Source organism: Meriones unguiculatus, chromosome 7, assembly GCF_030254825.1.
Source record: "Meriones unguiculatus strain TT.TT164.6M chromosome 7, Bangor_MerUng_6.1, whole genome shotgun sequence".
Classification (NCBI taxonomy): Eukaryota; Metazoa; Chordata; class Mammalia; order Rodentia; family Muridae; genus Meriones; species Meriones unguiculatus.
In genome coordinates, this window is record NC_083355.1 from 45,810,030 (window position 1) to 45,829,028 (window position 18,999).

The 18,999-nt window shown below is 43.4% G+C and overlaps 2 protein-coding genes across 2 annotated transcripts; both read left to right on the forward strand.

The window, feature by feature from the left end:
* The first annotated feature begins 7,452 nt into the window (after positions 1-7,452).
* LOC110539873 (olfactory receptor 3A1-like) lies at positions 7,453-8,799 on the forward strand. The gene has a single exon (XM_021626698.2). It carries the CDS (start codon positions 7,541-7,543, stop codon positions 8,486-8,488), a length of 948 nt encoding a protein of 315 aa, XP_021482373.1. The 5' UTR covers positions 7,453-7,540; the 3' UTR covers positions 8,489-8,799.
* An 8,778-nt stretch (positions 8,800-17,577) lies between these two features.
* Positions 17,578-18,525, forward strand: LOC110539870 (olfactory receptor 3A1). The gene has a single exon (XM_021626695.2). The coding sequence runs from the start codon at positions 17,578-17,580 to the stop codon at positions 18,523-18,525; it is 948 nt and encodes a 315-aa protein (XP_021482370.1).
* The last annotated feature ends 474 nt before the right edge of the window (positions 18,526-18,999 follow it).

The window sequence follows — 18,999 nt, forward strand, 5'->3', positions numbered from 1 at the left end:
ACTTTGTATCCCACCTGTAGCTCCTTCTCTCTTTCCCTCCTAATTCCTCCCTCCCTCCCTCTTCTCCGCCGATGCCCCTCCCCCCAGTCCACTGCTAGGGGAGGTCCTCCTCCCCTTCCTTCTGATCCTAGTCTATCAGGTCTCATCAGGAGGGGCTGTATTGTTTTCCTCTGTGCCATGGTAAGAGTGCTCCACCATCAGGGGTTGGTGATCAAAGAGCAGGCCAATCAGTTCATGTCAGAGACAGTCCCTATTCCCATTACTAGGGAACCCACTTAGACACTGAACTGCCACGTGCTACCTCTCTGCAGGGGTTCTAGGTTATCTCTATGAATGGTCCTTGGTTGGATTATCAGTCTTAGAAAAGACCCCTATGCCCAGAGTTTTTTGGTTCTGTTGCTCTCCTTGTGAAGCTCTTGTCTTCTCCAGGTATTTCTACCTCCCCCTTCTTTCATAAGATTCCCTGCATCTCAGCATCTGCTTTAATACCCTGCAGGGTAGAGTCTTTCAGAGGCCCTCTGTGGTAGGCTCCTGTCCTGTTCCCTGTTTTCTCCCTCTTCTCATGTCCATCCTGTTTGCCTTTCTGAATAAGGATTGAACATCTATTGATATTAAAAATGTCAAGATACGGCAACTTAAATGCTCTAAAATTCCCTAAAAAATACTCAAATACTTAACTCAGAGTAACTATTTACAGTGGCTAGAGACACCCAAAGACTGATGTCCCCTGGATTTAAGAAATGATCTTCTAAAAGATCATAACTGTGTTTCATAGAATACATTTAAATTTTTTCTAAGCTTGTTTTGTTTTAGATAAGATTTATGTAGCATGAGTCACCACAAAGTCACTGTATAGATGAGGATGAAGTTAAATTTCTGCTCTTTCTACTTTCACCCTCAAGTGCTGGTACCATAGGTGCCACCATACCTGCCTTAATATTTTTGCACTTTCAATATTTAGTATAAATATCTTACTACCTGAAACTGAAAACCTTTTTACACTTTTATACATTGAGTATGTGACAAAGAAGTCTTTGGGTGTTTTTGTTTGTTTTTGTCTTTTGTTTTTTTTCTCTATAGATCTTGGACTCTTCCAGGATTGTATACTGAAAGACCTGTCCATTTTTCTACCACTCTATAGGCAATACATCACTGTGTACATGCATGGTATATGCCAAGTTTGTATAGATTATTTCCAGGCCCGTAGATTTGCTGTTTGGATTTACTTCTCTAATTTTGATCAAATATGGCGCATGTTCTTTTAAGATATGTTAGACGGGTAGAAGCAGCCAAGTACACACATTGCTACAGCGTGGGTGATGGCAGCTTTTAGACAGAATTACAGTCCTGTGTTGACAGCAGAATTAGCATGCCTTGCTTGTGGCTGTCAGGCTTCCCCACTGTGACACAGACATCGAATGCTTGAACAAGATGAATGACAAATGTCTGAAGCTGAGTATGTGGCCTCTCATCTCTTCCCACTGGCTGACATCAAGATGGAGGCATCCAGGTCTGCATCGTGAAAGAGCTGAAGAGAGTCGGCACCAGCCTTAGTCTTGAAGGCAGAGACAGAACCACTGAGAATAGGTGAAATAGCCAAAATAGTTTTCCCAAGCAGTTGGAGACAGTTGTTAAAACTCTGTTGGGAAATTTGAGTCCCAGCTCTACCACATCGACATTGGGCAAACGACCAAACACCTCATGAGCCTGTTTCCTTTCCTGTAGTTGGGCAAATACTGAAGCTACATTAAACAGCTTTCAAGAAGATTAAGTAAGATATGTCAGCAAAATAACTATCAGTTTTGTTATTGTATAGTATTTATAGTGTTTATTTTATAGTATTTACAGTATTTATAGTATTTATTTTATATTATTTGTTGATTTCTTAAAAAAGCACTTTTTGTATGTTTAATGTAATTTTCAGACTAATCCTGGGTGAATGAAGTATTATTCCATTTTCACAGAGAAGCAGGTCTATTTGCTACATCAGTGCTTTTCATCCCTCACCAGGTTGTCCTAGAAACATGAAAAGGGAGGGAGGGTCTTATAACCACGGAAAGGCACTCATGAGGCTTGTGAGTTTCAAGAAAGCCTCTCCCCTCTGCCTCTTTTTCTCGTGCCTACTTCTCACCTTCAGGCTAAATCAAACTGGAATTTAATTCTCTCTGCTCAGAGTTCTCAGAGATAGCATAGAACAAAACACATTGGTGCCATCATTAGCTCCACAGTGACTAGAAAAATGAATAGGCTTGACTTCATTGGGATCGTGCAAATAATGGGATTTGTAGGTCCCTGGTTACTCTCATGGAGCTAATATGAGGGATGGAGTAGGGAATTGCATGTGCGGTCTTTGTTGTTGTTGTCTTTTTTTTTTTTAAGAGTTAAAAACCACAAAGCATCATTATTGGGTTCATTAAAGACCTGGGTTACTTTTTGGAGTGTAGCTCCCCAAACTCTTCCTTCCTGGGAGGGCTAATTTCTGAGGTCCCTAGAGAGTGGCTCTTCAGTGGATGGAGCCCCATGGCAGGATGACGTCATCTCCCTTTCACGCTTTATCTCATATATGACCTCCCTTTGCTCTCTGGGACTAGGGCCCACACAGCCTCCCCTCATCTCTCTCCTGCCGAGAAGCCTTGCTAAGCTCAGTACTTGAACAGGTGAGTGAGTACTCCTGGGAGCTCCCTTCTGTTCCTTGAGAAGTCTGCTTGAGCTGCTTCCAAATGAGGAAGACCTTTTATTTCAGAGGATTCAGTAGGGCAGATCCTGTGGAGATAACACGTCACATGAAACAGAGAGCTGGGCTCACCTGTGCCAGGGCCCTTCTGTCGCCTGGGCAGATTCCTTGGGTGAAAAGCACTTACTGTTTTTTAATGGGAGATGAGCACATTCAGGAATCAGTCTCTCTGATTCCCATTCCTCAGGGAGTCATCTTGACTTCATCAGAGAGATTGACTGAGACTTTGCCATCAGACCCGTAGAGTTTGGTTGGACCATCAGAGAGTCACTAGGCTCAATCTAAGAAAGCCTTTGTCTCAGACTGCATGCTTAAGAACAGCAGGAGGACTTTTCTGCCAAGGTCACCACTGTAACCTTGTGTGAGACAAACATCTTGCAAGTTGAGACTTAGGTCATCCTAGAATCTTGGAAATGACAGGTAAGTTCCACCTACACTGAACAGAGGACACGGGGCTCTCTGTGAGGCACACTTTTCTTGTCTGGCCTTGTTTATTAACAGGGTCTTGCCCTCCTAATTGACAAATTCCTTAGAGCCGTTTGGGAAAAAATTCATGCCTGGGTAAGTCACTTGTTCCAATTTTTCCTAGTGAGTCCTTAGAAACATCCCATATGAACAAAGGAATTAAAAACCCTACAGCAGAGCATCTGTCTTTCCCTCAAGCCTGTCCCCTGTCAGTTTCTCATTTTACACAGCTTCTGGCTCACCCAAGAGACCTTCCCAGCCCCTACATTCCAGTCCAGTGACCCCTCTTACTGAAATCATGTGGGTCTTGGGACTTTTGTTCTGAAGCTCATTCTGCATTTATTTTGGAAATACTGAAAAGTCTACTGCATATAAACTATGATGATAGGCACTGAGAATGTGAAGCCAAGCCAGATGAAAGTCTTCCCTCCCACAAGCCACAGTGGAGCACAGCTGTGCCCTACAGAGAAGCAGCCATACAAGTCAAGAGTGCTACAGTAGGTTAGTGGAAAGCAGTTTGAACGAGGGAAAAGCCAGGGTGACCCTGATAGGGGCTGTGTATTTTCATTCAATCAAAGAAGTTTAGAGCTAGGAATAAGAACTCATTCTTGACAAAGCAGTTTGAGAAAGCTGGGTATAGAGGAAATTGAAGAGCACAAAACTGTTACAACTGTAGTTAGCTTGGACTGCAAAGGGCAAACCAGAGACACTCTATTCTTTGGTTATTTGATATGCCTTGGGGCTGCTTTGCTCCCATTAATATGTCAGTTCTTATGACACTTACTAAACAACTTCTGGGTCTATGGTTAGGGTCCACAGGATGACATGGTGAATATTGACTTAAGGGGGGCTTTAGACAAAGTGAATGTCCCTCACCTTACTCCCATACATAATCGCTATATTGTGGGCACTTAATTTGGAATTTAGATTGACACTCTGCCAAGTATCCGTGTGTGCTCATAGCTGCTGCTTTATCTAAGTTGCATATAGAAAATTAACTGTGTAGATAGGGGGATGCCGTTAGTGTCTAGGGTGCTGTTTCTCAACCTGTGGGTCATGACCTCTTTGGAGTCTCATATCAGATAATCTGCATATCAAAACTTACATCATGATTCTTAACAGTAGCAAAAGTACAGTTATGAAGAAGCAATGAAATAGTTTTATGTTTGGTGGTTACCGCAGCATTAGGAACTGTATTAAAGGGTGCACAGCACGAGGAAGGTTGAGAACCACTGGTCCAGAGGGTCCGCTGCTGCCTGGAGAGAGGAGATGGCCACAGGATCTGCTGGATCAGAGCAGTAGAATCAGGCCTGCTCCAGAGAGAGCTGTAAACAAACTGGACGGCTGTAAGGAAGACCTCTTATTGGAGACTTGCTAACGCATGTATAAACAGACATCCTATTAGCAGCCAACACCTTGCTTGACAAAAGAGAGGGGACATTTTTAGCTATATGTCATTAAGATCACTCTCTGTATGCCAGCAAGGTGACTCAGGAGGTGAAGGCACTTGCTGCCCTGCTCAGTGACTTGAGTTCAATCCCCAGGACCCACATGGTAGAACGAGAGAACTGACTCCCACAAATCTTCCCCTGACCTAGCTACATACCACCACAGCACATGTGCCAGGGCACACATGCATGTCCATATGCACACACACACCTAAATAAATAAACAATACTAATTCTTTTGTTTAAGTGGTTACTTAGAAAAACATTACCTTTTGTCACTTGTACTGCGAGCAACATGCAGTTATACATCAGGAGAGCTTCAAAACTGATTTAGTCCCACAGCTGCCTTGCATCATGGTAACAACTTTTGTTAGTGGTAGAATATGGATTAGAACTCAGAGAGTTAGACCCAGCGCTGGGTCCCTCCTGAACGCACTAAGCACCTTGGATTTCATTACCTCTAATAACCTCTGGAAGAAAGTTAGTTTTATGGCAGTAACTCTCTGCTTCTATTGCATGACTAGCTGGACATTTCATGCTCTTTGGAGCTTTTTTAGGTCAAGATGTGACCGACACTGACCACTGTGGAGGGGTCTTTATCTACCAACCTTGCTGGTCATGTGTGTGTCTTCTTTTGAGAATTGCATATTCAGACTGGTTTACAGGTTTGGTTTGGTTTTAGTGTTGCAATTTTTATTGAGCTCCACCATGGTCAGATTTTAAATTATGGTGTTAGTTGGCTTGTTTTTACGAAGCTGTTGGTAGTCCTTAATCTAAATGTGTTTTAAAGGCATAACTCCTTTAAAAGACTGGATGGGAGGGAGGCAAAAAACTGGATGACTTGGGTGTTTGCTCTTAAGTTGTCCGGCTTCCTTGTACGCTCTGTTTCCTTGCTATGACGAAGCTTCTGATCTGAACACAATGCCACTTGTCTGTTTCACATTTGTCACATGTGCTTAGTTTTAGTCCTTTTTCACTATGGCGAGGAACAGGGACCTAGTTTCCTTCTTCTGCATGTGTGATGCCTAGACCTAAGACATTCTTCTTGGGCGCCTGGCTAGAAGAACTATCATGACTGGCTGGACCAGTGGACACACTGCTGGGTCCCTCATACAAATATTTTCTTTGATGGCCTTATGATGATTTGGATCATGATGGCCTCATGATGATTTGTAGTCATACAAAAGCACACCTAGGAAGGACAATTTTTAGGATGGAAAACCAGACATCTTCTAAATATGGGGATTGGCACAATGGCTCAGTAACCCTCATAAGGGCCTGAGTTTGATTCTTAGCAGCCACGTAAAAAGCCTCAAGCATGGTGCTAAGAAATTGTCTAAGAGGAAACTTAATAAACTAGTAATAACAAAAAAGAACTTAGACACGAGTGTGTCAAGGCTAATTTTAATGAAGACAGGCAGACCAGCCTCCAGGGAAGGCCATACTTCCAAGAGTATGTGGGAGTCATGAACTGTACTAGATAGCCTGAAATCCAGAAAGAGACCATAAAATTCAACAGGGATCAGGGGGGAGGGGGAGTAAGAATATAATTATGGTGTGATATGTAAGCTCTTCAAAGAACTAATAAAAATGATAAAAATAAATTGACAGTAGCAGCAACAAAAAAATTCACAGAAAGTAGCATCAAAGGAAAGAATTTGTTTGTAAATAGAAGATGCAGGCCCTGAAGTGCTGATCTGCTCAGGTGTGCATACATCTGGCAGGCAGCAACTCACACTGCTGAGCCCACAGTGTTTACCAGCAGGAACTGGTAAACCAGCAGGTTGTTTGCCATCAGTGGATTTTACAAAAACAGAGAATCAGGGAACAAATACTATTTTATTATCCCATAGAACACTGAGAAAAATTTGCGTAAGAATCTGAAACTTGAATTTTTGGAGGAATAACACTCCAACCCTGTCACACAGAGGAGAGGAGCCGTGTCCCTCATCCCTGAGGGACCTCTGTGAGCCTGAGGAACCACATGTGCAGGTGTGCGCTGCATGTGTATACACACATATAAGAAATATATGTAAGAAGTAATATAAGAAATAATATATAACACATTGTGATCATAGCACTAATATGACTTGTTGTAGCCTACTTGGGATAAAAGAAAAGTATGGGGAAGTGAATCTGAAAGCTCTCCTTTACTTGCATGTTGGTGGAACTGAGAAACGTTTTGTATTAGTCATTTTTCTAGGTGTTTGCACACATGCTTCAGGCAAAAATTTATTTGTGTATGCTCTTTCTTGATTTACATCAAATTATGGCATCTATTATAAGCCAAGACTTTCAGATTTCATAGTTGATTATTGTTGAGAGTCTTGATATGTGTATTCCCTGTTCCCTGTCTCTTCCCCTCCTACTCCCTGTCTTTCTCCCTCCCAGCCTCTTCCTCTCCCTTTGTCCCTCCTCTCACTAGGTTGCCTGAGCTGGCCTTCAACTTGGATCAACTTCCTTCATGCATCACCATGACTGACTTTAATTACTTTTACCCATTTCACTAATTTTCTCATTCTGAGTTTCCCATGTTATTGTCTCTCTCTTGAGTTTTACTTAGTTTTATGGTTGGCAAGTTCTGTTTTGCTTTATCTTTGCATTGCATGCATGTACCACATTTTCTTTATCCATTAACTTCCTCTCATGGTGTGGGGAGAAATGTCTGAGGCAATGGTACGTACAATCAGGCAGCTGACAGGTGAGGATTTGAGGTAAAAGCTGAGGACTGGAGACAGTAAGTAAGGTTTGCCCAGAGGAGAGCAAACTTGCCCCACAATGCACAGAAGTTTACACTCAGGCCTGGCATATGAAGTGAGTCGGTGTACTTTTGTTAACTAATTACAGTAAAGATAGATGATTTCTACTCTGAAATGTCTTACAGCAGGAATTCATGGAGTCCAAATTTGAGAGCAATGGGACAGCAGTTACTGAGTTCATTCTTCTGGGCTTGGTAGAGACAGCAGGGCTGCAGCCAGCCATCTTTGTAATCTTCTTCTTTGCTTACCTGCTCACAGTTGGGGGTAACCTCAGCATCCTAGCCGCTGTCTTGGTGGAACCCAAACTCCACACCCCCATGTACTTCTTCCTGGGGAATCTGTCTGTGCTGGATGTGGGGTGCATCAGCGTCACCATTCCCTCCATGTTGGTTCGTCTCTTGTCCCACAAGCGTACAGTTCCGTATGGAGCCTGCCTCGCACAGCTCTTCTTCTTCCATCAGCTGGCTGGAGTTGACTGCTTCCTGTTGACAGCCATGGCTTATGACCGCTTCCTGGCCATCTGCCGGCCCCTCACCTATAGCACCCGCATGAACCACACAGTCCAGAGGATCTTGGTGGCCACATCCTGGGCTTGTGCCTTCAGCAATGCACTGACCCACACTGTGGCCATATCCACACTCAACTTCTGTGGCCCCAACGTGATCAACCACTTCTACTGCGACCTTCCACAGCTCTTCCAGCTCTCCTGCTCCAGCACCCAGCTCAATGAGCTGCTGCTCTTTGGTCTGGGTGTCCTCATGGCTGGTGCACCTGTGATTCTCATTGTCACCTCTTACATCCACGTGGCAGCTGCAGTCCTGCGAATCCACTCTGCTGAGGGCAGGAAGAAAGCCTTCTCCACCTGTGGCTCACACCTCACTGTGGTAGGCATCTTCTACGGGACAGGTGTCTTCAGCTACATGAGGTTGGGGTCAGTGGAGGCCTCAGACAAGGACAAGGGCATTGGCATCCTCAACACTGTCATCAGTCCCATGCTGAACCCACTCATCTATAGCCTTCGGAACCCCGATGTGCAGGGTGCCCTGAGAAGGGTACTCACAGGAAAGCGAGACATGGCATGAGGGGACATAGAGGGGAGAAGACACAGTATCAGCTGGGTATGGTGGTGCACACGTAATCCCAGCACTTGGGAGTAGAGGGAGGAGGGTAAAAAATTCAATCTCTTCTTTGACAGCAACTCTGAGGCCAGCCTGGGCTGCATGAGATCCTGTCTCAAGAAAAATAAAACACAATAATTCAACATCAAGATTTTTCCTTAAATTTGTTTTATTATTCTGCAAGTCTTTGTGATAAAACCTGAGCTGAATGAAATAAAAATTGAGATTTATATGTATATTTTTTCTTACCGTACACAAATGTTACACTATTTTATTATTCCAATGGTAAATGAAACTGTTCTCCAAATATTTGGTCAAAGTGGCTGTTACAAATAAATTCTTGTAATATTGAACTGCAAATAATTAGAAATAATTATAATATTAAAATTGTTATTTAAGATGCAGTTTTGGAGGTTCTCCTAAGTTTGGTTATATTGTCAAATAATTATTTTTCACGATATGGGTTAAATTATGATTCTCTCAATTCTTCTATAGAACTCTTGATCCTTCCACCACATGACTTATTTGGAGGGAAGGTGATTAGGAAGTGAACACGCCCCATATCCATGTACTCACAGGCAATGCTAATCAGACACAGTGGAATATTCCTTTACCAAAAGAAGGGAGGACACAAACCTGGGAGGCAGATGTGTTGGGAGGGAGTCCCAGGCAAATCCAGTGGGGATGATGAGGTGGATGTAATTTAATTAATCATGTACATGTATTAAATTCTCAAAAACACAAAAATGTGATTTTTTCCAAGCCAAACAAAAAGGTGTAAGTGATCAAGGTTAAATGAGGTTAGGGTTGGGGCCCTAACTGAATGAAGTGTCCTCATGGAGCCAGCCCCCCCCCCCCCCCCGCACAAATGCAGCAGGAAGAGGTCTGCCAGCCAAGAGAAGAAACTTCATTAGGACATGACTGTGGTAGCAACTGGGTCTTGCACTTTGTGTCTCTAGAACTATAGCAAAATGCATTTTTGTCGTTGCTTAAGCCATCGGGGCGATACTTTGTTGTGAGGTAATGCAATTCATTGGTGCTACTTTGTTGGGACTTGACTTTTTGTGTCCTTTACTTATTATTTATGTGGATTGTTAACAGTTTTCACGTAGATTTGCAGGAACTCTGCTGTATACTTTGCAAATAATGTCAGTCTCTTAATTTGCTATTTTTTCTTTTACTTTTGTTTGTTATGTTTTCATCTTCCACTAACTGCAACTTTCATATTTTATTTTCAAATATATCTTTTTATAAGCTTATGGTCATTGTGTCATAATTATAAGAAAACTAGTTTCAACACTCTCCGGGTCCTACCAACACCAGTTCCAGATAGATAAGATGTCCCAGACCACCCACCTTTGGCACACACTTCCCTACCCCAAGAGCTCCCTGACCATCCTACACAGACAGGTTTGAGGCTCTCCTGCTCCCTCACACACTGCCACTACCCCATGACCACCTGCGTGGCCTGGACAGGTGAGGCGTCCGTGGACTAAGCACCTCTTCACGCTTCCCACACCCCGTAACTATCCCACACAGACAGGTCCTCTTCACGCTTCCCACACCCCATAACTATCCCACACAGACAGGTCCTCAGCCCTCCCACTTCTCATGTTGCTCAAAGCCTGTTGCTCAAACGCTTCTGTTGCTCAAATTGTTGCTCAGATTAGAGGTATGTATTCCTCCTACACATCTCCCCCTACCTACCGGGATAGAGCGGGTGAAATTCCCTGGACCTGTCTCCCCTAAACACACTTCCGTAACCCCGTAACCATCAGGTCCTGGCAGGCAGTGAAACAATTGGTGGGTGAAGATCGTCTCTGATCTCCATTCTGGTTCTTGTCCCACTATTCTCTAAGAAAGGAATATGAAGACAACAAAGAATACAACCAAAGACACTTTATTGTCAGTAAGGGACTAACAATTTTTAATTGTTAATTAAAGCAGCACCAGGTGGTCTTAATTGGCTAAATCTCTAAAGCTCCATCTAAGGCTGTGAGAGCTTGAAGCATGGTTTTCTTTCTTGTCAGTTAAGGTTACAGAAAGCTTAGCCCAGAAATAAGATCAGGCTGCAACCCTCCAAGGCGGCCATAATCCCAAAGATTCCACGGACTCCCAAAACAGCTCCATCAGCTAGGGACCTCGTGGTCAGACACAGAATTGTGCATTGGCATTTCACATTCAAAGCATAATGAGATCCAATGACCAGTACAAGACAAATCTAAGCTGAAAATCCAGCTCAGCCCTGGTTTATCATTGCATTATGACATTCACATAATAAGGATTATTACAATCAAGGATTATTAAGAAAACTGTATTTAGTTTTACAATGAATTTCATTAACATTTTAGTTTCTGCTGTCATTGACAATTTTCACAACAGTATTTTTGGTTTTTAGAAAAAAATGCTGAACAATGAAAATGTAGTACGTCCTTAAGCAGGGGCTTTGGGGACTGTTGTGGTTTGAATGAGAATGGCTCCCATAGGCTCACGTGTTTGGGTGCTCAGTTCGGAGCGGGTGGAACTGTTTGGGAAGAATCAGGTGGTGTGAAGAGGTCCGACACTAGGGGCAGTCTTGGAGGTTTCAAAAGCCCAGCCCATTCCCAGTTAGCTCTGTCTTTCCCGGCCTCATGCTTGTGGATCAGCTGTAAGCACCCAGCTACTGCCCCACCGCCATGCATGCTTTCATGCTGCCATGTTCCCTGCCCCGATCGCCATGGACCCTAATCCTCTGTAACTGTAAGGCCCCAATTAGAATGCTTTTTTCCTTCTTATGAATTCTTAAAATTTAGTTTTTAATCAATTACAGTTTATTCACTTTGTGTCCCAGCTGTAGCCTCCTCCCTCATCCCCTCCCAATCCCATTCTCCCTTTCTCATCTCCTACCATGCCCTTCCCAAGTCCACTGAACAGGGGCTGTCTCTGACATGAACTCAGTGGATGGCTCTTTGATCACCTCCCCCTGAGGGGGAGCAGCCTTACCAGGCCACAGAGGAAGACAATGCAGCCACTCCTGATGAGACCAGATAGGCTAGGGTCAGAATTTGATGCTTTTTTAATAAGTTGCCTTGGTTATGGTATATTGTCATGTGATAGAAAAGTAACTAAGACAGGGGCCAAGGATCTAATATCAATATGGAGAAGTGAGCTTCCCAAGAAGAGCTTTATCTTTGTGATGAGAGTAGGAGGTAGGTGTCAGAGAATGATGAGAGAGTTATCTCAGAAGTAGAGCTGGAAGTGTGATTTAGCGTTAAGAACCAAGCTGTAACATGGATCACAGGTTGTTGTTACTGGGATTAGGATGTTTTTGGTTCATCTCTGGAATATTGTTCATCCTACATAGGCATCAATAACCATCAAAATAACAGACCTACTAATAGTGTCCAAAGGTGGTACACAAGCTGCCAAGAAAGAAAGGTAATCAACAGTCCTACCCAGATGTAAAGCCTATGAACTACAACAATGAGCAGAATGGCAAGATACACCCAATAATGCACTAGTGGCACTTATATCTTGGAGGTAACCAACAACTCTATGATTGTACTTAAGACTCACTAAATACGAGGGAATTCATGTCTAGTGCAATGAACTACTCATGGCTGGTGAGGTCATGGACGCTAGAGGAGAACTTACTACTGCCCAATTTCTAAACAGTAGAATTCTTAACTGCATTCTAAATTCTTATGCTTATATCCACAAATAAGTTTAGCTTTCACTGCTCACCAAAGAAGCTTCTCTGCAGCAGACAGAACATCGCGGAAACTGACAACTGGTCAAAATGCAGAGAAGAACTGACTTTAGCATGCCAATATCCAGTCGATACATCCATAGCACAACTCCTACATCTAAAATTCAGGGGATGTCGAGGAAGAAGATCAGAAAGACTGGGAGAATGGCTGCGGTCAGGTGGTGTCTCTTACAGATAACAGGAAGGTACAACAGCAAAATCTCAACAATACGGCTGCCTAAACAAGACCTTCATAATGGCAACACCAGTTTACTTCCCAACATGGCTAAGGGAGATCTAATCAGGTCCTAACCCTAGACAAAGAGCTACAGGCAACTAATGGCTGCTAAGGGACGGAGAAAATCAGTCTTCCCTAGGATGAGCCTGTATTTGGTTATCCAATCCCAAGTGGTCAGCCAGAAACACTCATATATATGGAACACTAAATGGACTCAGTTGGTTGTATTTATATATACATATAATAATAATTAAAGAGAAGGTCAAGATGGGGGCTGGAGAGATGGCTCAGAGGTTAAAAAACACTGGCTGCTCTTCTTAAAGTCCTGAGTTCAATTCCCAGCAACCACATGGTGGCTCACAACCATTTATAGTAAGATCTGGTGTCCAGGTACACATGCAGGCAGAATGCCGTATAAATAATGAACAAATAAATTTTTAAATAAAAGAAAAGGTCAAGATTTTGAGAAGGAATGGGAGGGCACAGGATGGGTTTAAGGAGGAGGAAGTTGCAGTGGGAATGATGTAAATATAGAACTCATGAATTAAATACTCAACATAAATATTGGATAAGATAAACAGAGAAGACAGTGCTGTATACAAAAATAGATCCAAAAGTCTATTGTGTGGTCAAAAGAAGGTCAATAGAAGGGTCTCATAGAAGGAGATAGACAGGGAGGCCCATACATAGGTGTTGAGACTAGTTCCTTAGAATGGTACAAATGCACATTTAATCGCCTAGCCCTCTGATTCCTGTGTGACTATAAAAAAATCACTGAATCACTTTGAAACTAAGTTTACTAATATATAAAATGTGAGGGATATAGGCACATGACAGAATCATTGGAAGGACTGACTGGAATTCAGTCAAGACAATGTACAGTTCTTGGTATGTGAGTACAGCAAATATGTAAATAGTATCCATTTTTTAAGTCAGCAAAAGTATTGGTTATCCTCTATGAGGAACTCTGTGGGTATTGTTGAATTAAATTCTCACATAAAGCCTAAGAAAGGAAATCATGTGCATTTTACAGACAGGAAAGCAGAGGCCCAAAGGGGATAAGCAGTTGCTAAGAAATGGAGGACAAGTCTCTCCATCCCACAGAGCACGCACTACCTCTGGGGTTTAGGCAGCTAATCAGTTGTCTGAGAGAGCTGAAGAGTATGAAGTTTGTATTGCACAGCTGCTCCAATTCCCTCTTTCATCCTCTCTATCGCTAAGGCTCCAGCCTCAAAGGGCCTGGCCTGAAACCCACAATAGGAACAGCTTTGCCTTACTCAACTTCCTGTTTTCCCAGCACAGTGCATCCATGGCCTCTCTCAGGATCGCTACAGGAATCCCAAGATACAGTCCCTCTGGCCCTCACTAACAAGGTTGGAGGTGGGAATACATTTAATTCTTGAGGATTTGGTGTGGTTTGGTGGGCTTCCTTTTGATTAGTCTCCTTTTTTGGGTTTCTCCTTCATCCCCAGACCCAAAGAAACTTTTCTCTTCATCCATTAGCTTGGAAGTCAGCCTTTCTCAGTCCTCAAATCCTGTTTGTGGCAGGTGTGTAAAGGAGCTGTTTTCTCAGCCTCAAGACCCAGTTCAGCCCTGGCTCCTCTAATCCCCTGAGTAACTTTGGGACAGCAGACAGCCCTTTAGGGCCTTGTCAGTTAAACTGAGCTTGTGTCCTCTTTCTGCTGTGCCTGTAGACAACATGAAGATGAGAACAAAGACATGGGAAGAATCCTGGATGCCCACTGTGATGTGAAGCTTCACTGCCTCACTGTGGCACTGTTTACTAGGGCTTCTATTTTTGACCTGACCTTGCCTGTATCCAACCCTCCTCCAATTTCTTGGGACTAATTTTGAAGTCCCAAGAGGCAATGTTATTACAGAAAATCCCCAGGACAGAGATGCCTCAGCCTTTCTTTGTCTTGTTTCTCTCTCTTTGTATATACATATATAGTCCCTTTTTGCTTTCACTGAAGCTGAATGAGTTTGTGTGTTTCATATCCTTTCCCGCAAAACAGGACTGGTCCCTGTGCCATCACCAGGTGAGTTTTCATGGCCTGTAAGTCACCAGAAAGGGACTTTAGCTGTTTCTCAGAGAGATGGCCTCCCTGATTTACAGAGATGTTGATCAGTGTCTCAAAAGCAAAACAGACTTGTTTCAGATGGGAAGTCTTCTGCAAGTGAGGTCATTATCAGAGATGGTCCTCACCAGTGATGATCCTCTTAAGAGCCCATCAACTGCAGACATCCTGGATGGTGCTGGTAGATGATTGTACATGCTTAGTCTCCTGATGGTTGAGATCAAAGAATCAGATACCATTCTGTGCCATGGTATGACTGGGTTTTCTTTTTTTCAAAGTATAAGTGTTCTGACTATAGAAATGGTCTGTAAAGTTCATGTTGAAAGGCCTATTTGAGCATGTGGGTTGCCAGGACTACATGCTCTACTCAGTCATCCCAACTGCACAAAAACCTGTGCTTCTCATTCAACTCTTATCATCCTCCCTTCAAAGCTCTTCAGAGTCAGCTCTTCCAAGTATATAGTGCCCCCCTAAAAAACATTTGGTAATTTTTGTTAACCCTTCATTTATTTGTGAAGTGGTGCACAGACACAATGGATCCACGCATATAGAGCTCAAAGAGAAATAAGATGTGGATTTGACCCTTGACTTAAACTGCAGTGACTAGGTCAATCAATAAATGATTTCTATAAGGGAACTACGATGTAAAGTATAATCAAAGTGTGTAAGGAATATTGAAGACCAGTCAGCACAGTGCTCAAGAAATAGTGTTGTGCCCCTGTCTTGCAGACCCCAAAGACCACTAAGGAGCTGATTCTGATGCAAACACAGTAGCTTTATTACAAGCTCCAGCTTGGGCCTATAGCATCACCAATGTCATGTTCTTCAGTGTAGAACCCAGAGCTCAGGGAGAGAGGGTTTTTATTGGGGTTATAGCAAGGTTTGGGAATTCCAGCTTGGCAGTTCTATGACTGATTGACATTTAGCAAATATCAGTGATGAAATGATTGATTGTATCCAGAGGGCCAAACAGTAATTGTTTTACTCAACCTATTGTAAAGAATAAAACTCCAGGTATTCACTGATTAGCTCCTCCTAGGGGTGATGCTTAAACATTACCAGAGGTGAGTGATCAAAGCACGTTTTTATGGGGTTTTCTCCTTTTTTTGAAACTGGAGTTCATGCCCAGGTCATTTACCCTTAAGACAGAGTTTCTTTTTCAGAAATGGGGTTACACAGGCCTCACAGTAGCATCATTTGCACCATGCCATGAAGACCTGGCCATAAGGCACTGCAAGGGCATTTTATGCAGAGAAGCTGGTAGAAGCAAAGATGAGAATACAGGTAATCAAGATGAAAGGGTGGTGTGGTCTGAAGCCACTAAGGAGCTCACTTGAACTTGAACTACTTTTCCTGCAAGGCAAGACCTTGAACTCCACAAAAGCCCAACCATGGGGATTATGGGTAAGCTTTGATTCATAGAGTGGTTCAGAGAGCTCCAGGCAGAAGTTAAGAAAGGCAAGTCCTTGAGCCCTCGAGACCCTGGGGTTAACGGCAGTGTCAGTAGTTAGGAGCAGGGCCTCTGGAGGCTGAAGCCTACCCTGCCTATGTCACTTGCTTTTGCATGTTCATGTTTTTCTTCATACAAAGTATGGATTACGATAGTTAAGTCCATGGTGATGATGAAGAAATTGATTATCTACACGTGAGATCCGTAGATTAGTGCCTAGTCCAGAGCAAGCTTCCCAGTAGCTCATCTTGTGTGTTATCAGAGAATGCCCCAAGGAAACTCCGCATCAAAGGCACTGGCTGCTGCAGAGAAGGAGAGCTCTGTTTCTCTTTTGTTCAGTTAGTTCACTCTGATGTGGGATTCAGTAGATTTCCGTGACCAGCTCCAGGCACAGGCACCACATGGCATTTAAAAATTGTGTCGACTGTAGACAATGCAGAAAACGGAAACAAGCAAGGGAATAAATGTCACTATTAAAGTTACTGGCAAGATGGAAATTTGTTTTAATCAGTCTCTTTCCCTCTCCCCTTTCTCTGTGTGTGTGACACACACACACACACACACACACACCCCTTGTTTCAATCTCATTATACCATGAGAATTTTGCTTCTTAAGGAAAAGACAATAGTGAATGCATTTTTCAGTACTGTTTTCTATGTGCACTGGTGCATATAAGTAAACAAGGACTTCTTAAATCTTAACTCCTATTGTCTTGGCAGCTCTTCTCACATACAATCCATTTCTTTCCACCATACAAACTTTATTTTTTCTATTTCTCAAGACCTGGGTCCATGAGGCTCACATAGACTGAACCACCAACCAAATATGTAGCAGATGTGCAGCTTGTTCTTTGTTTGGGTCTCCTAACAATTGTAGCAGAGGCTGTCTCTGACTCTGTTGCCTGTCTCTGGATCTCTTTCCCATAGCTGGGCTGCCTTGTCTGCCTCAGTGGGAGGGGATGTGCTTAGTCCTGCTTGATATGACAGGGCGGGTTGGTACCCACGGAGGGGGCTCCCCTTCAAAGGGGAGTGGGGACAGAAGTAGGGGGTATGAGGGTTGGGACGAAGAGGAGAGGAGGGAGGAGGCAGCAACTAGGATGTAAAGTAAATAAATTAATTAATAAAAATTAAATATAATGGTGACACTCTTCTCTGTCCTCATTCTCCATGGATAGCATTGTCCTCTAGCAAACCTTACTATGCCTCAGCAGCGAAACCTGTTTTTTTTTTTTTTTTTTTTAGAATGAAGAGTGGATTTGGCCTGTGAATTGTGTGTGCATTGGGCAATTGATCTGATACATGTTACAAACACATTGACACTCAAGCACCCCCAGCTTTATTAAGGGAGATACCTCAACAACAGGTTACACTTTCAAATGATTTCTATTATTTTTGACATTATTATATAATTACATCATTTGGAGAGGGAAAGGGAGGAATTATATGGGTTTCTCTTTTAAGTATTCTAATTCTATGTTTTCCAGTAGCTATGATTCAAATCTACCTAATTCACTGAGAGTTCTGATTGTCTTCCCCCTTGCATGTTTCTTTAAAGGAACTCATGCAGCCAGAGTCTAGAGCCAATGGGACAACTGTTACTGAGTTCATCCTGTTGGGCTTGGTGGAGACACCAGAGTTGTGGCCAGTTGTCTTCATACTCTTCCTCTTGGCTTACATGACCACAGTTGGGGGTAACCTCAGCATCCTGGCTGCTGTCTTGGTGGAACCCAAACTCCACACCCCCATGTACTTCTTTCTGGGGAATCTGTCAGTGATGGATGTGGGGTGCATCAGTGTCACCATTCCCTCCATGTTGGTTCGGCTTTTGGCCCACAAGCGTACAATTCCATATGGAGCCTGCCTCACACAGCTCTTCTTCTTCCATCTCTTGGTTGGGGTTGACTGCTTCCTGTTGACAGCCATGGCTTATGACCGCTTCCTGGCCATCTGCCGGCCCCTCACCTATAGCACCCGCATGAACCACACAGTCCAGAGGATCTTGGTGGCCACATCCTGGGCTTGTGCCTTCAGCAATGCACTGACCCACACTGTGGCCATATCCACACTCAACTTCTGTGGTCCCAACGTGATCAACCACTTCTACTGCGACCTTCCACAGCTCTTCCAGCTCTCCTGCTCCAGCACCCAGCTCAATGAGCTGCTGCTCTTTGCAGTGGGTTTCATAATGGCAGGAACCCCCATGGCACTCATTGTCACCTCTTACATCCACGTGGCAGCTGCAGTCCTGCGAATCCGCTCTGCTGAGGGCAGGAAGAAAGCCTTTTCCACCTGTGGCTCTCACCTCAGTGTGGTTGCCATATTCTATGGCTCAGGCATCTTTAACTACATGAGACTTGGTTCCATCAAACTTTCAGATAAGGATAAAGCTGTTGGAATCTTCAACACTGTCATCAACCCCATGCTGAACCCACTCATCTACAGCCTCAGGAACCCTGATGTGCAGGCAGCCTTGTGGAGGGTACTCACAGGGAGGAGGCCAGCAGCTTGAGGTGGTCTCAAGGCTCCTTCCACATACTCACTTTAAGACTAACATTGGAAATCGGAAAGTCCTGTTGTGTCAAACACTGGAACAATTTTTTCAGAACTCTTTCCATCTTGGAACTTAATTTAAGGGATGATGAGTATTGTCATCCAAAGAAGTCCTATCCAGGTATAGATGATAAGTACATAGGTTTTCTTAGATCTGCTCTTTGATGCATTCTACCTTTAGGCTCTGTTTACCCTCCTCCTCCCTGGAGTTTATTTATTTCTCAAGTTTAGATATAGTTGGTCTGTCTATGTAACCTAACCCCTGTCTTTGTAACCTAACAAAGGGAAGGGGAACAGATTTGAGGTAGAGAATTTGTGGGAAAATGCAAACAAACAATGGGAAAATAAGGAGAAATCAAGATATAAGATCAAGAAAGGGTTAAGAAGAAATAATAGAAGCATTAGAGAGGATGACATGGGCCAGTGGGATAAA

What these genes read in the sequence shown, in the direction of transcription:
- LOC110539873 (XM_021626698.2), top strand. Translation starts at nt 7,541, where the DNA reads ATGGAGTCCAAATTTGAGAGCAATGGGACAGCAGTTACTGAGTTCATT.
- LOC110539870 (XM_021626695.2), top strand. Translation starts at nt 17,578, where the DNA reads ATGCAGCCAGAGTCTAGAGCCAATGGGACAACTGTTACTGAGTTCATC.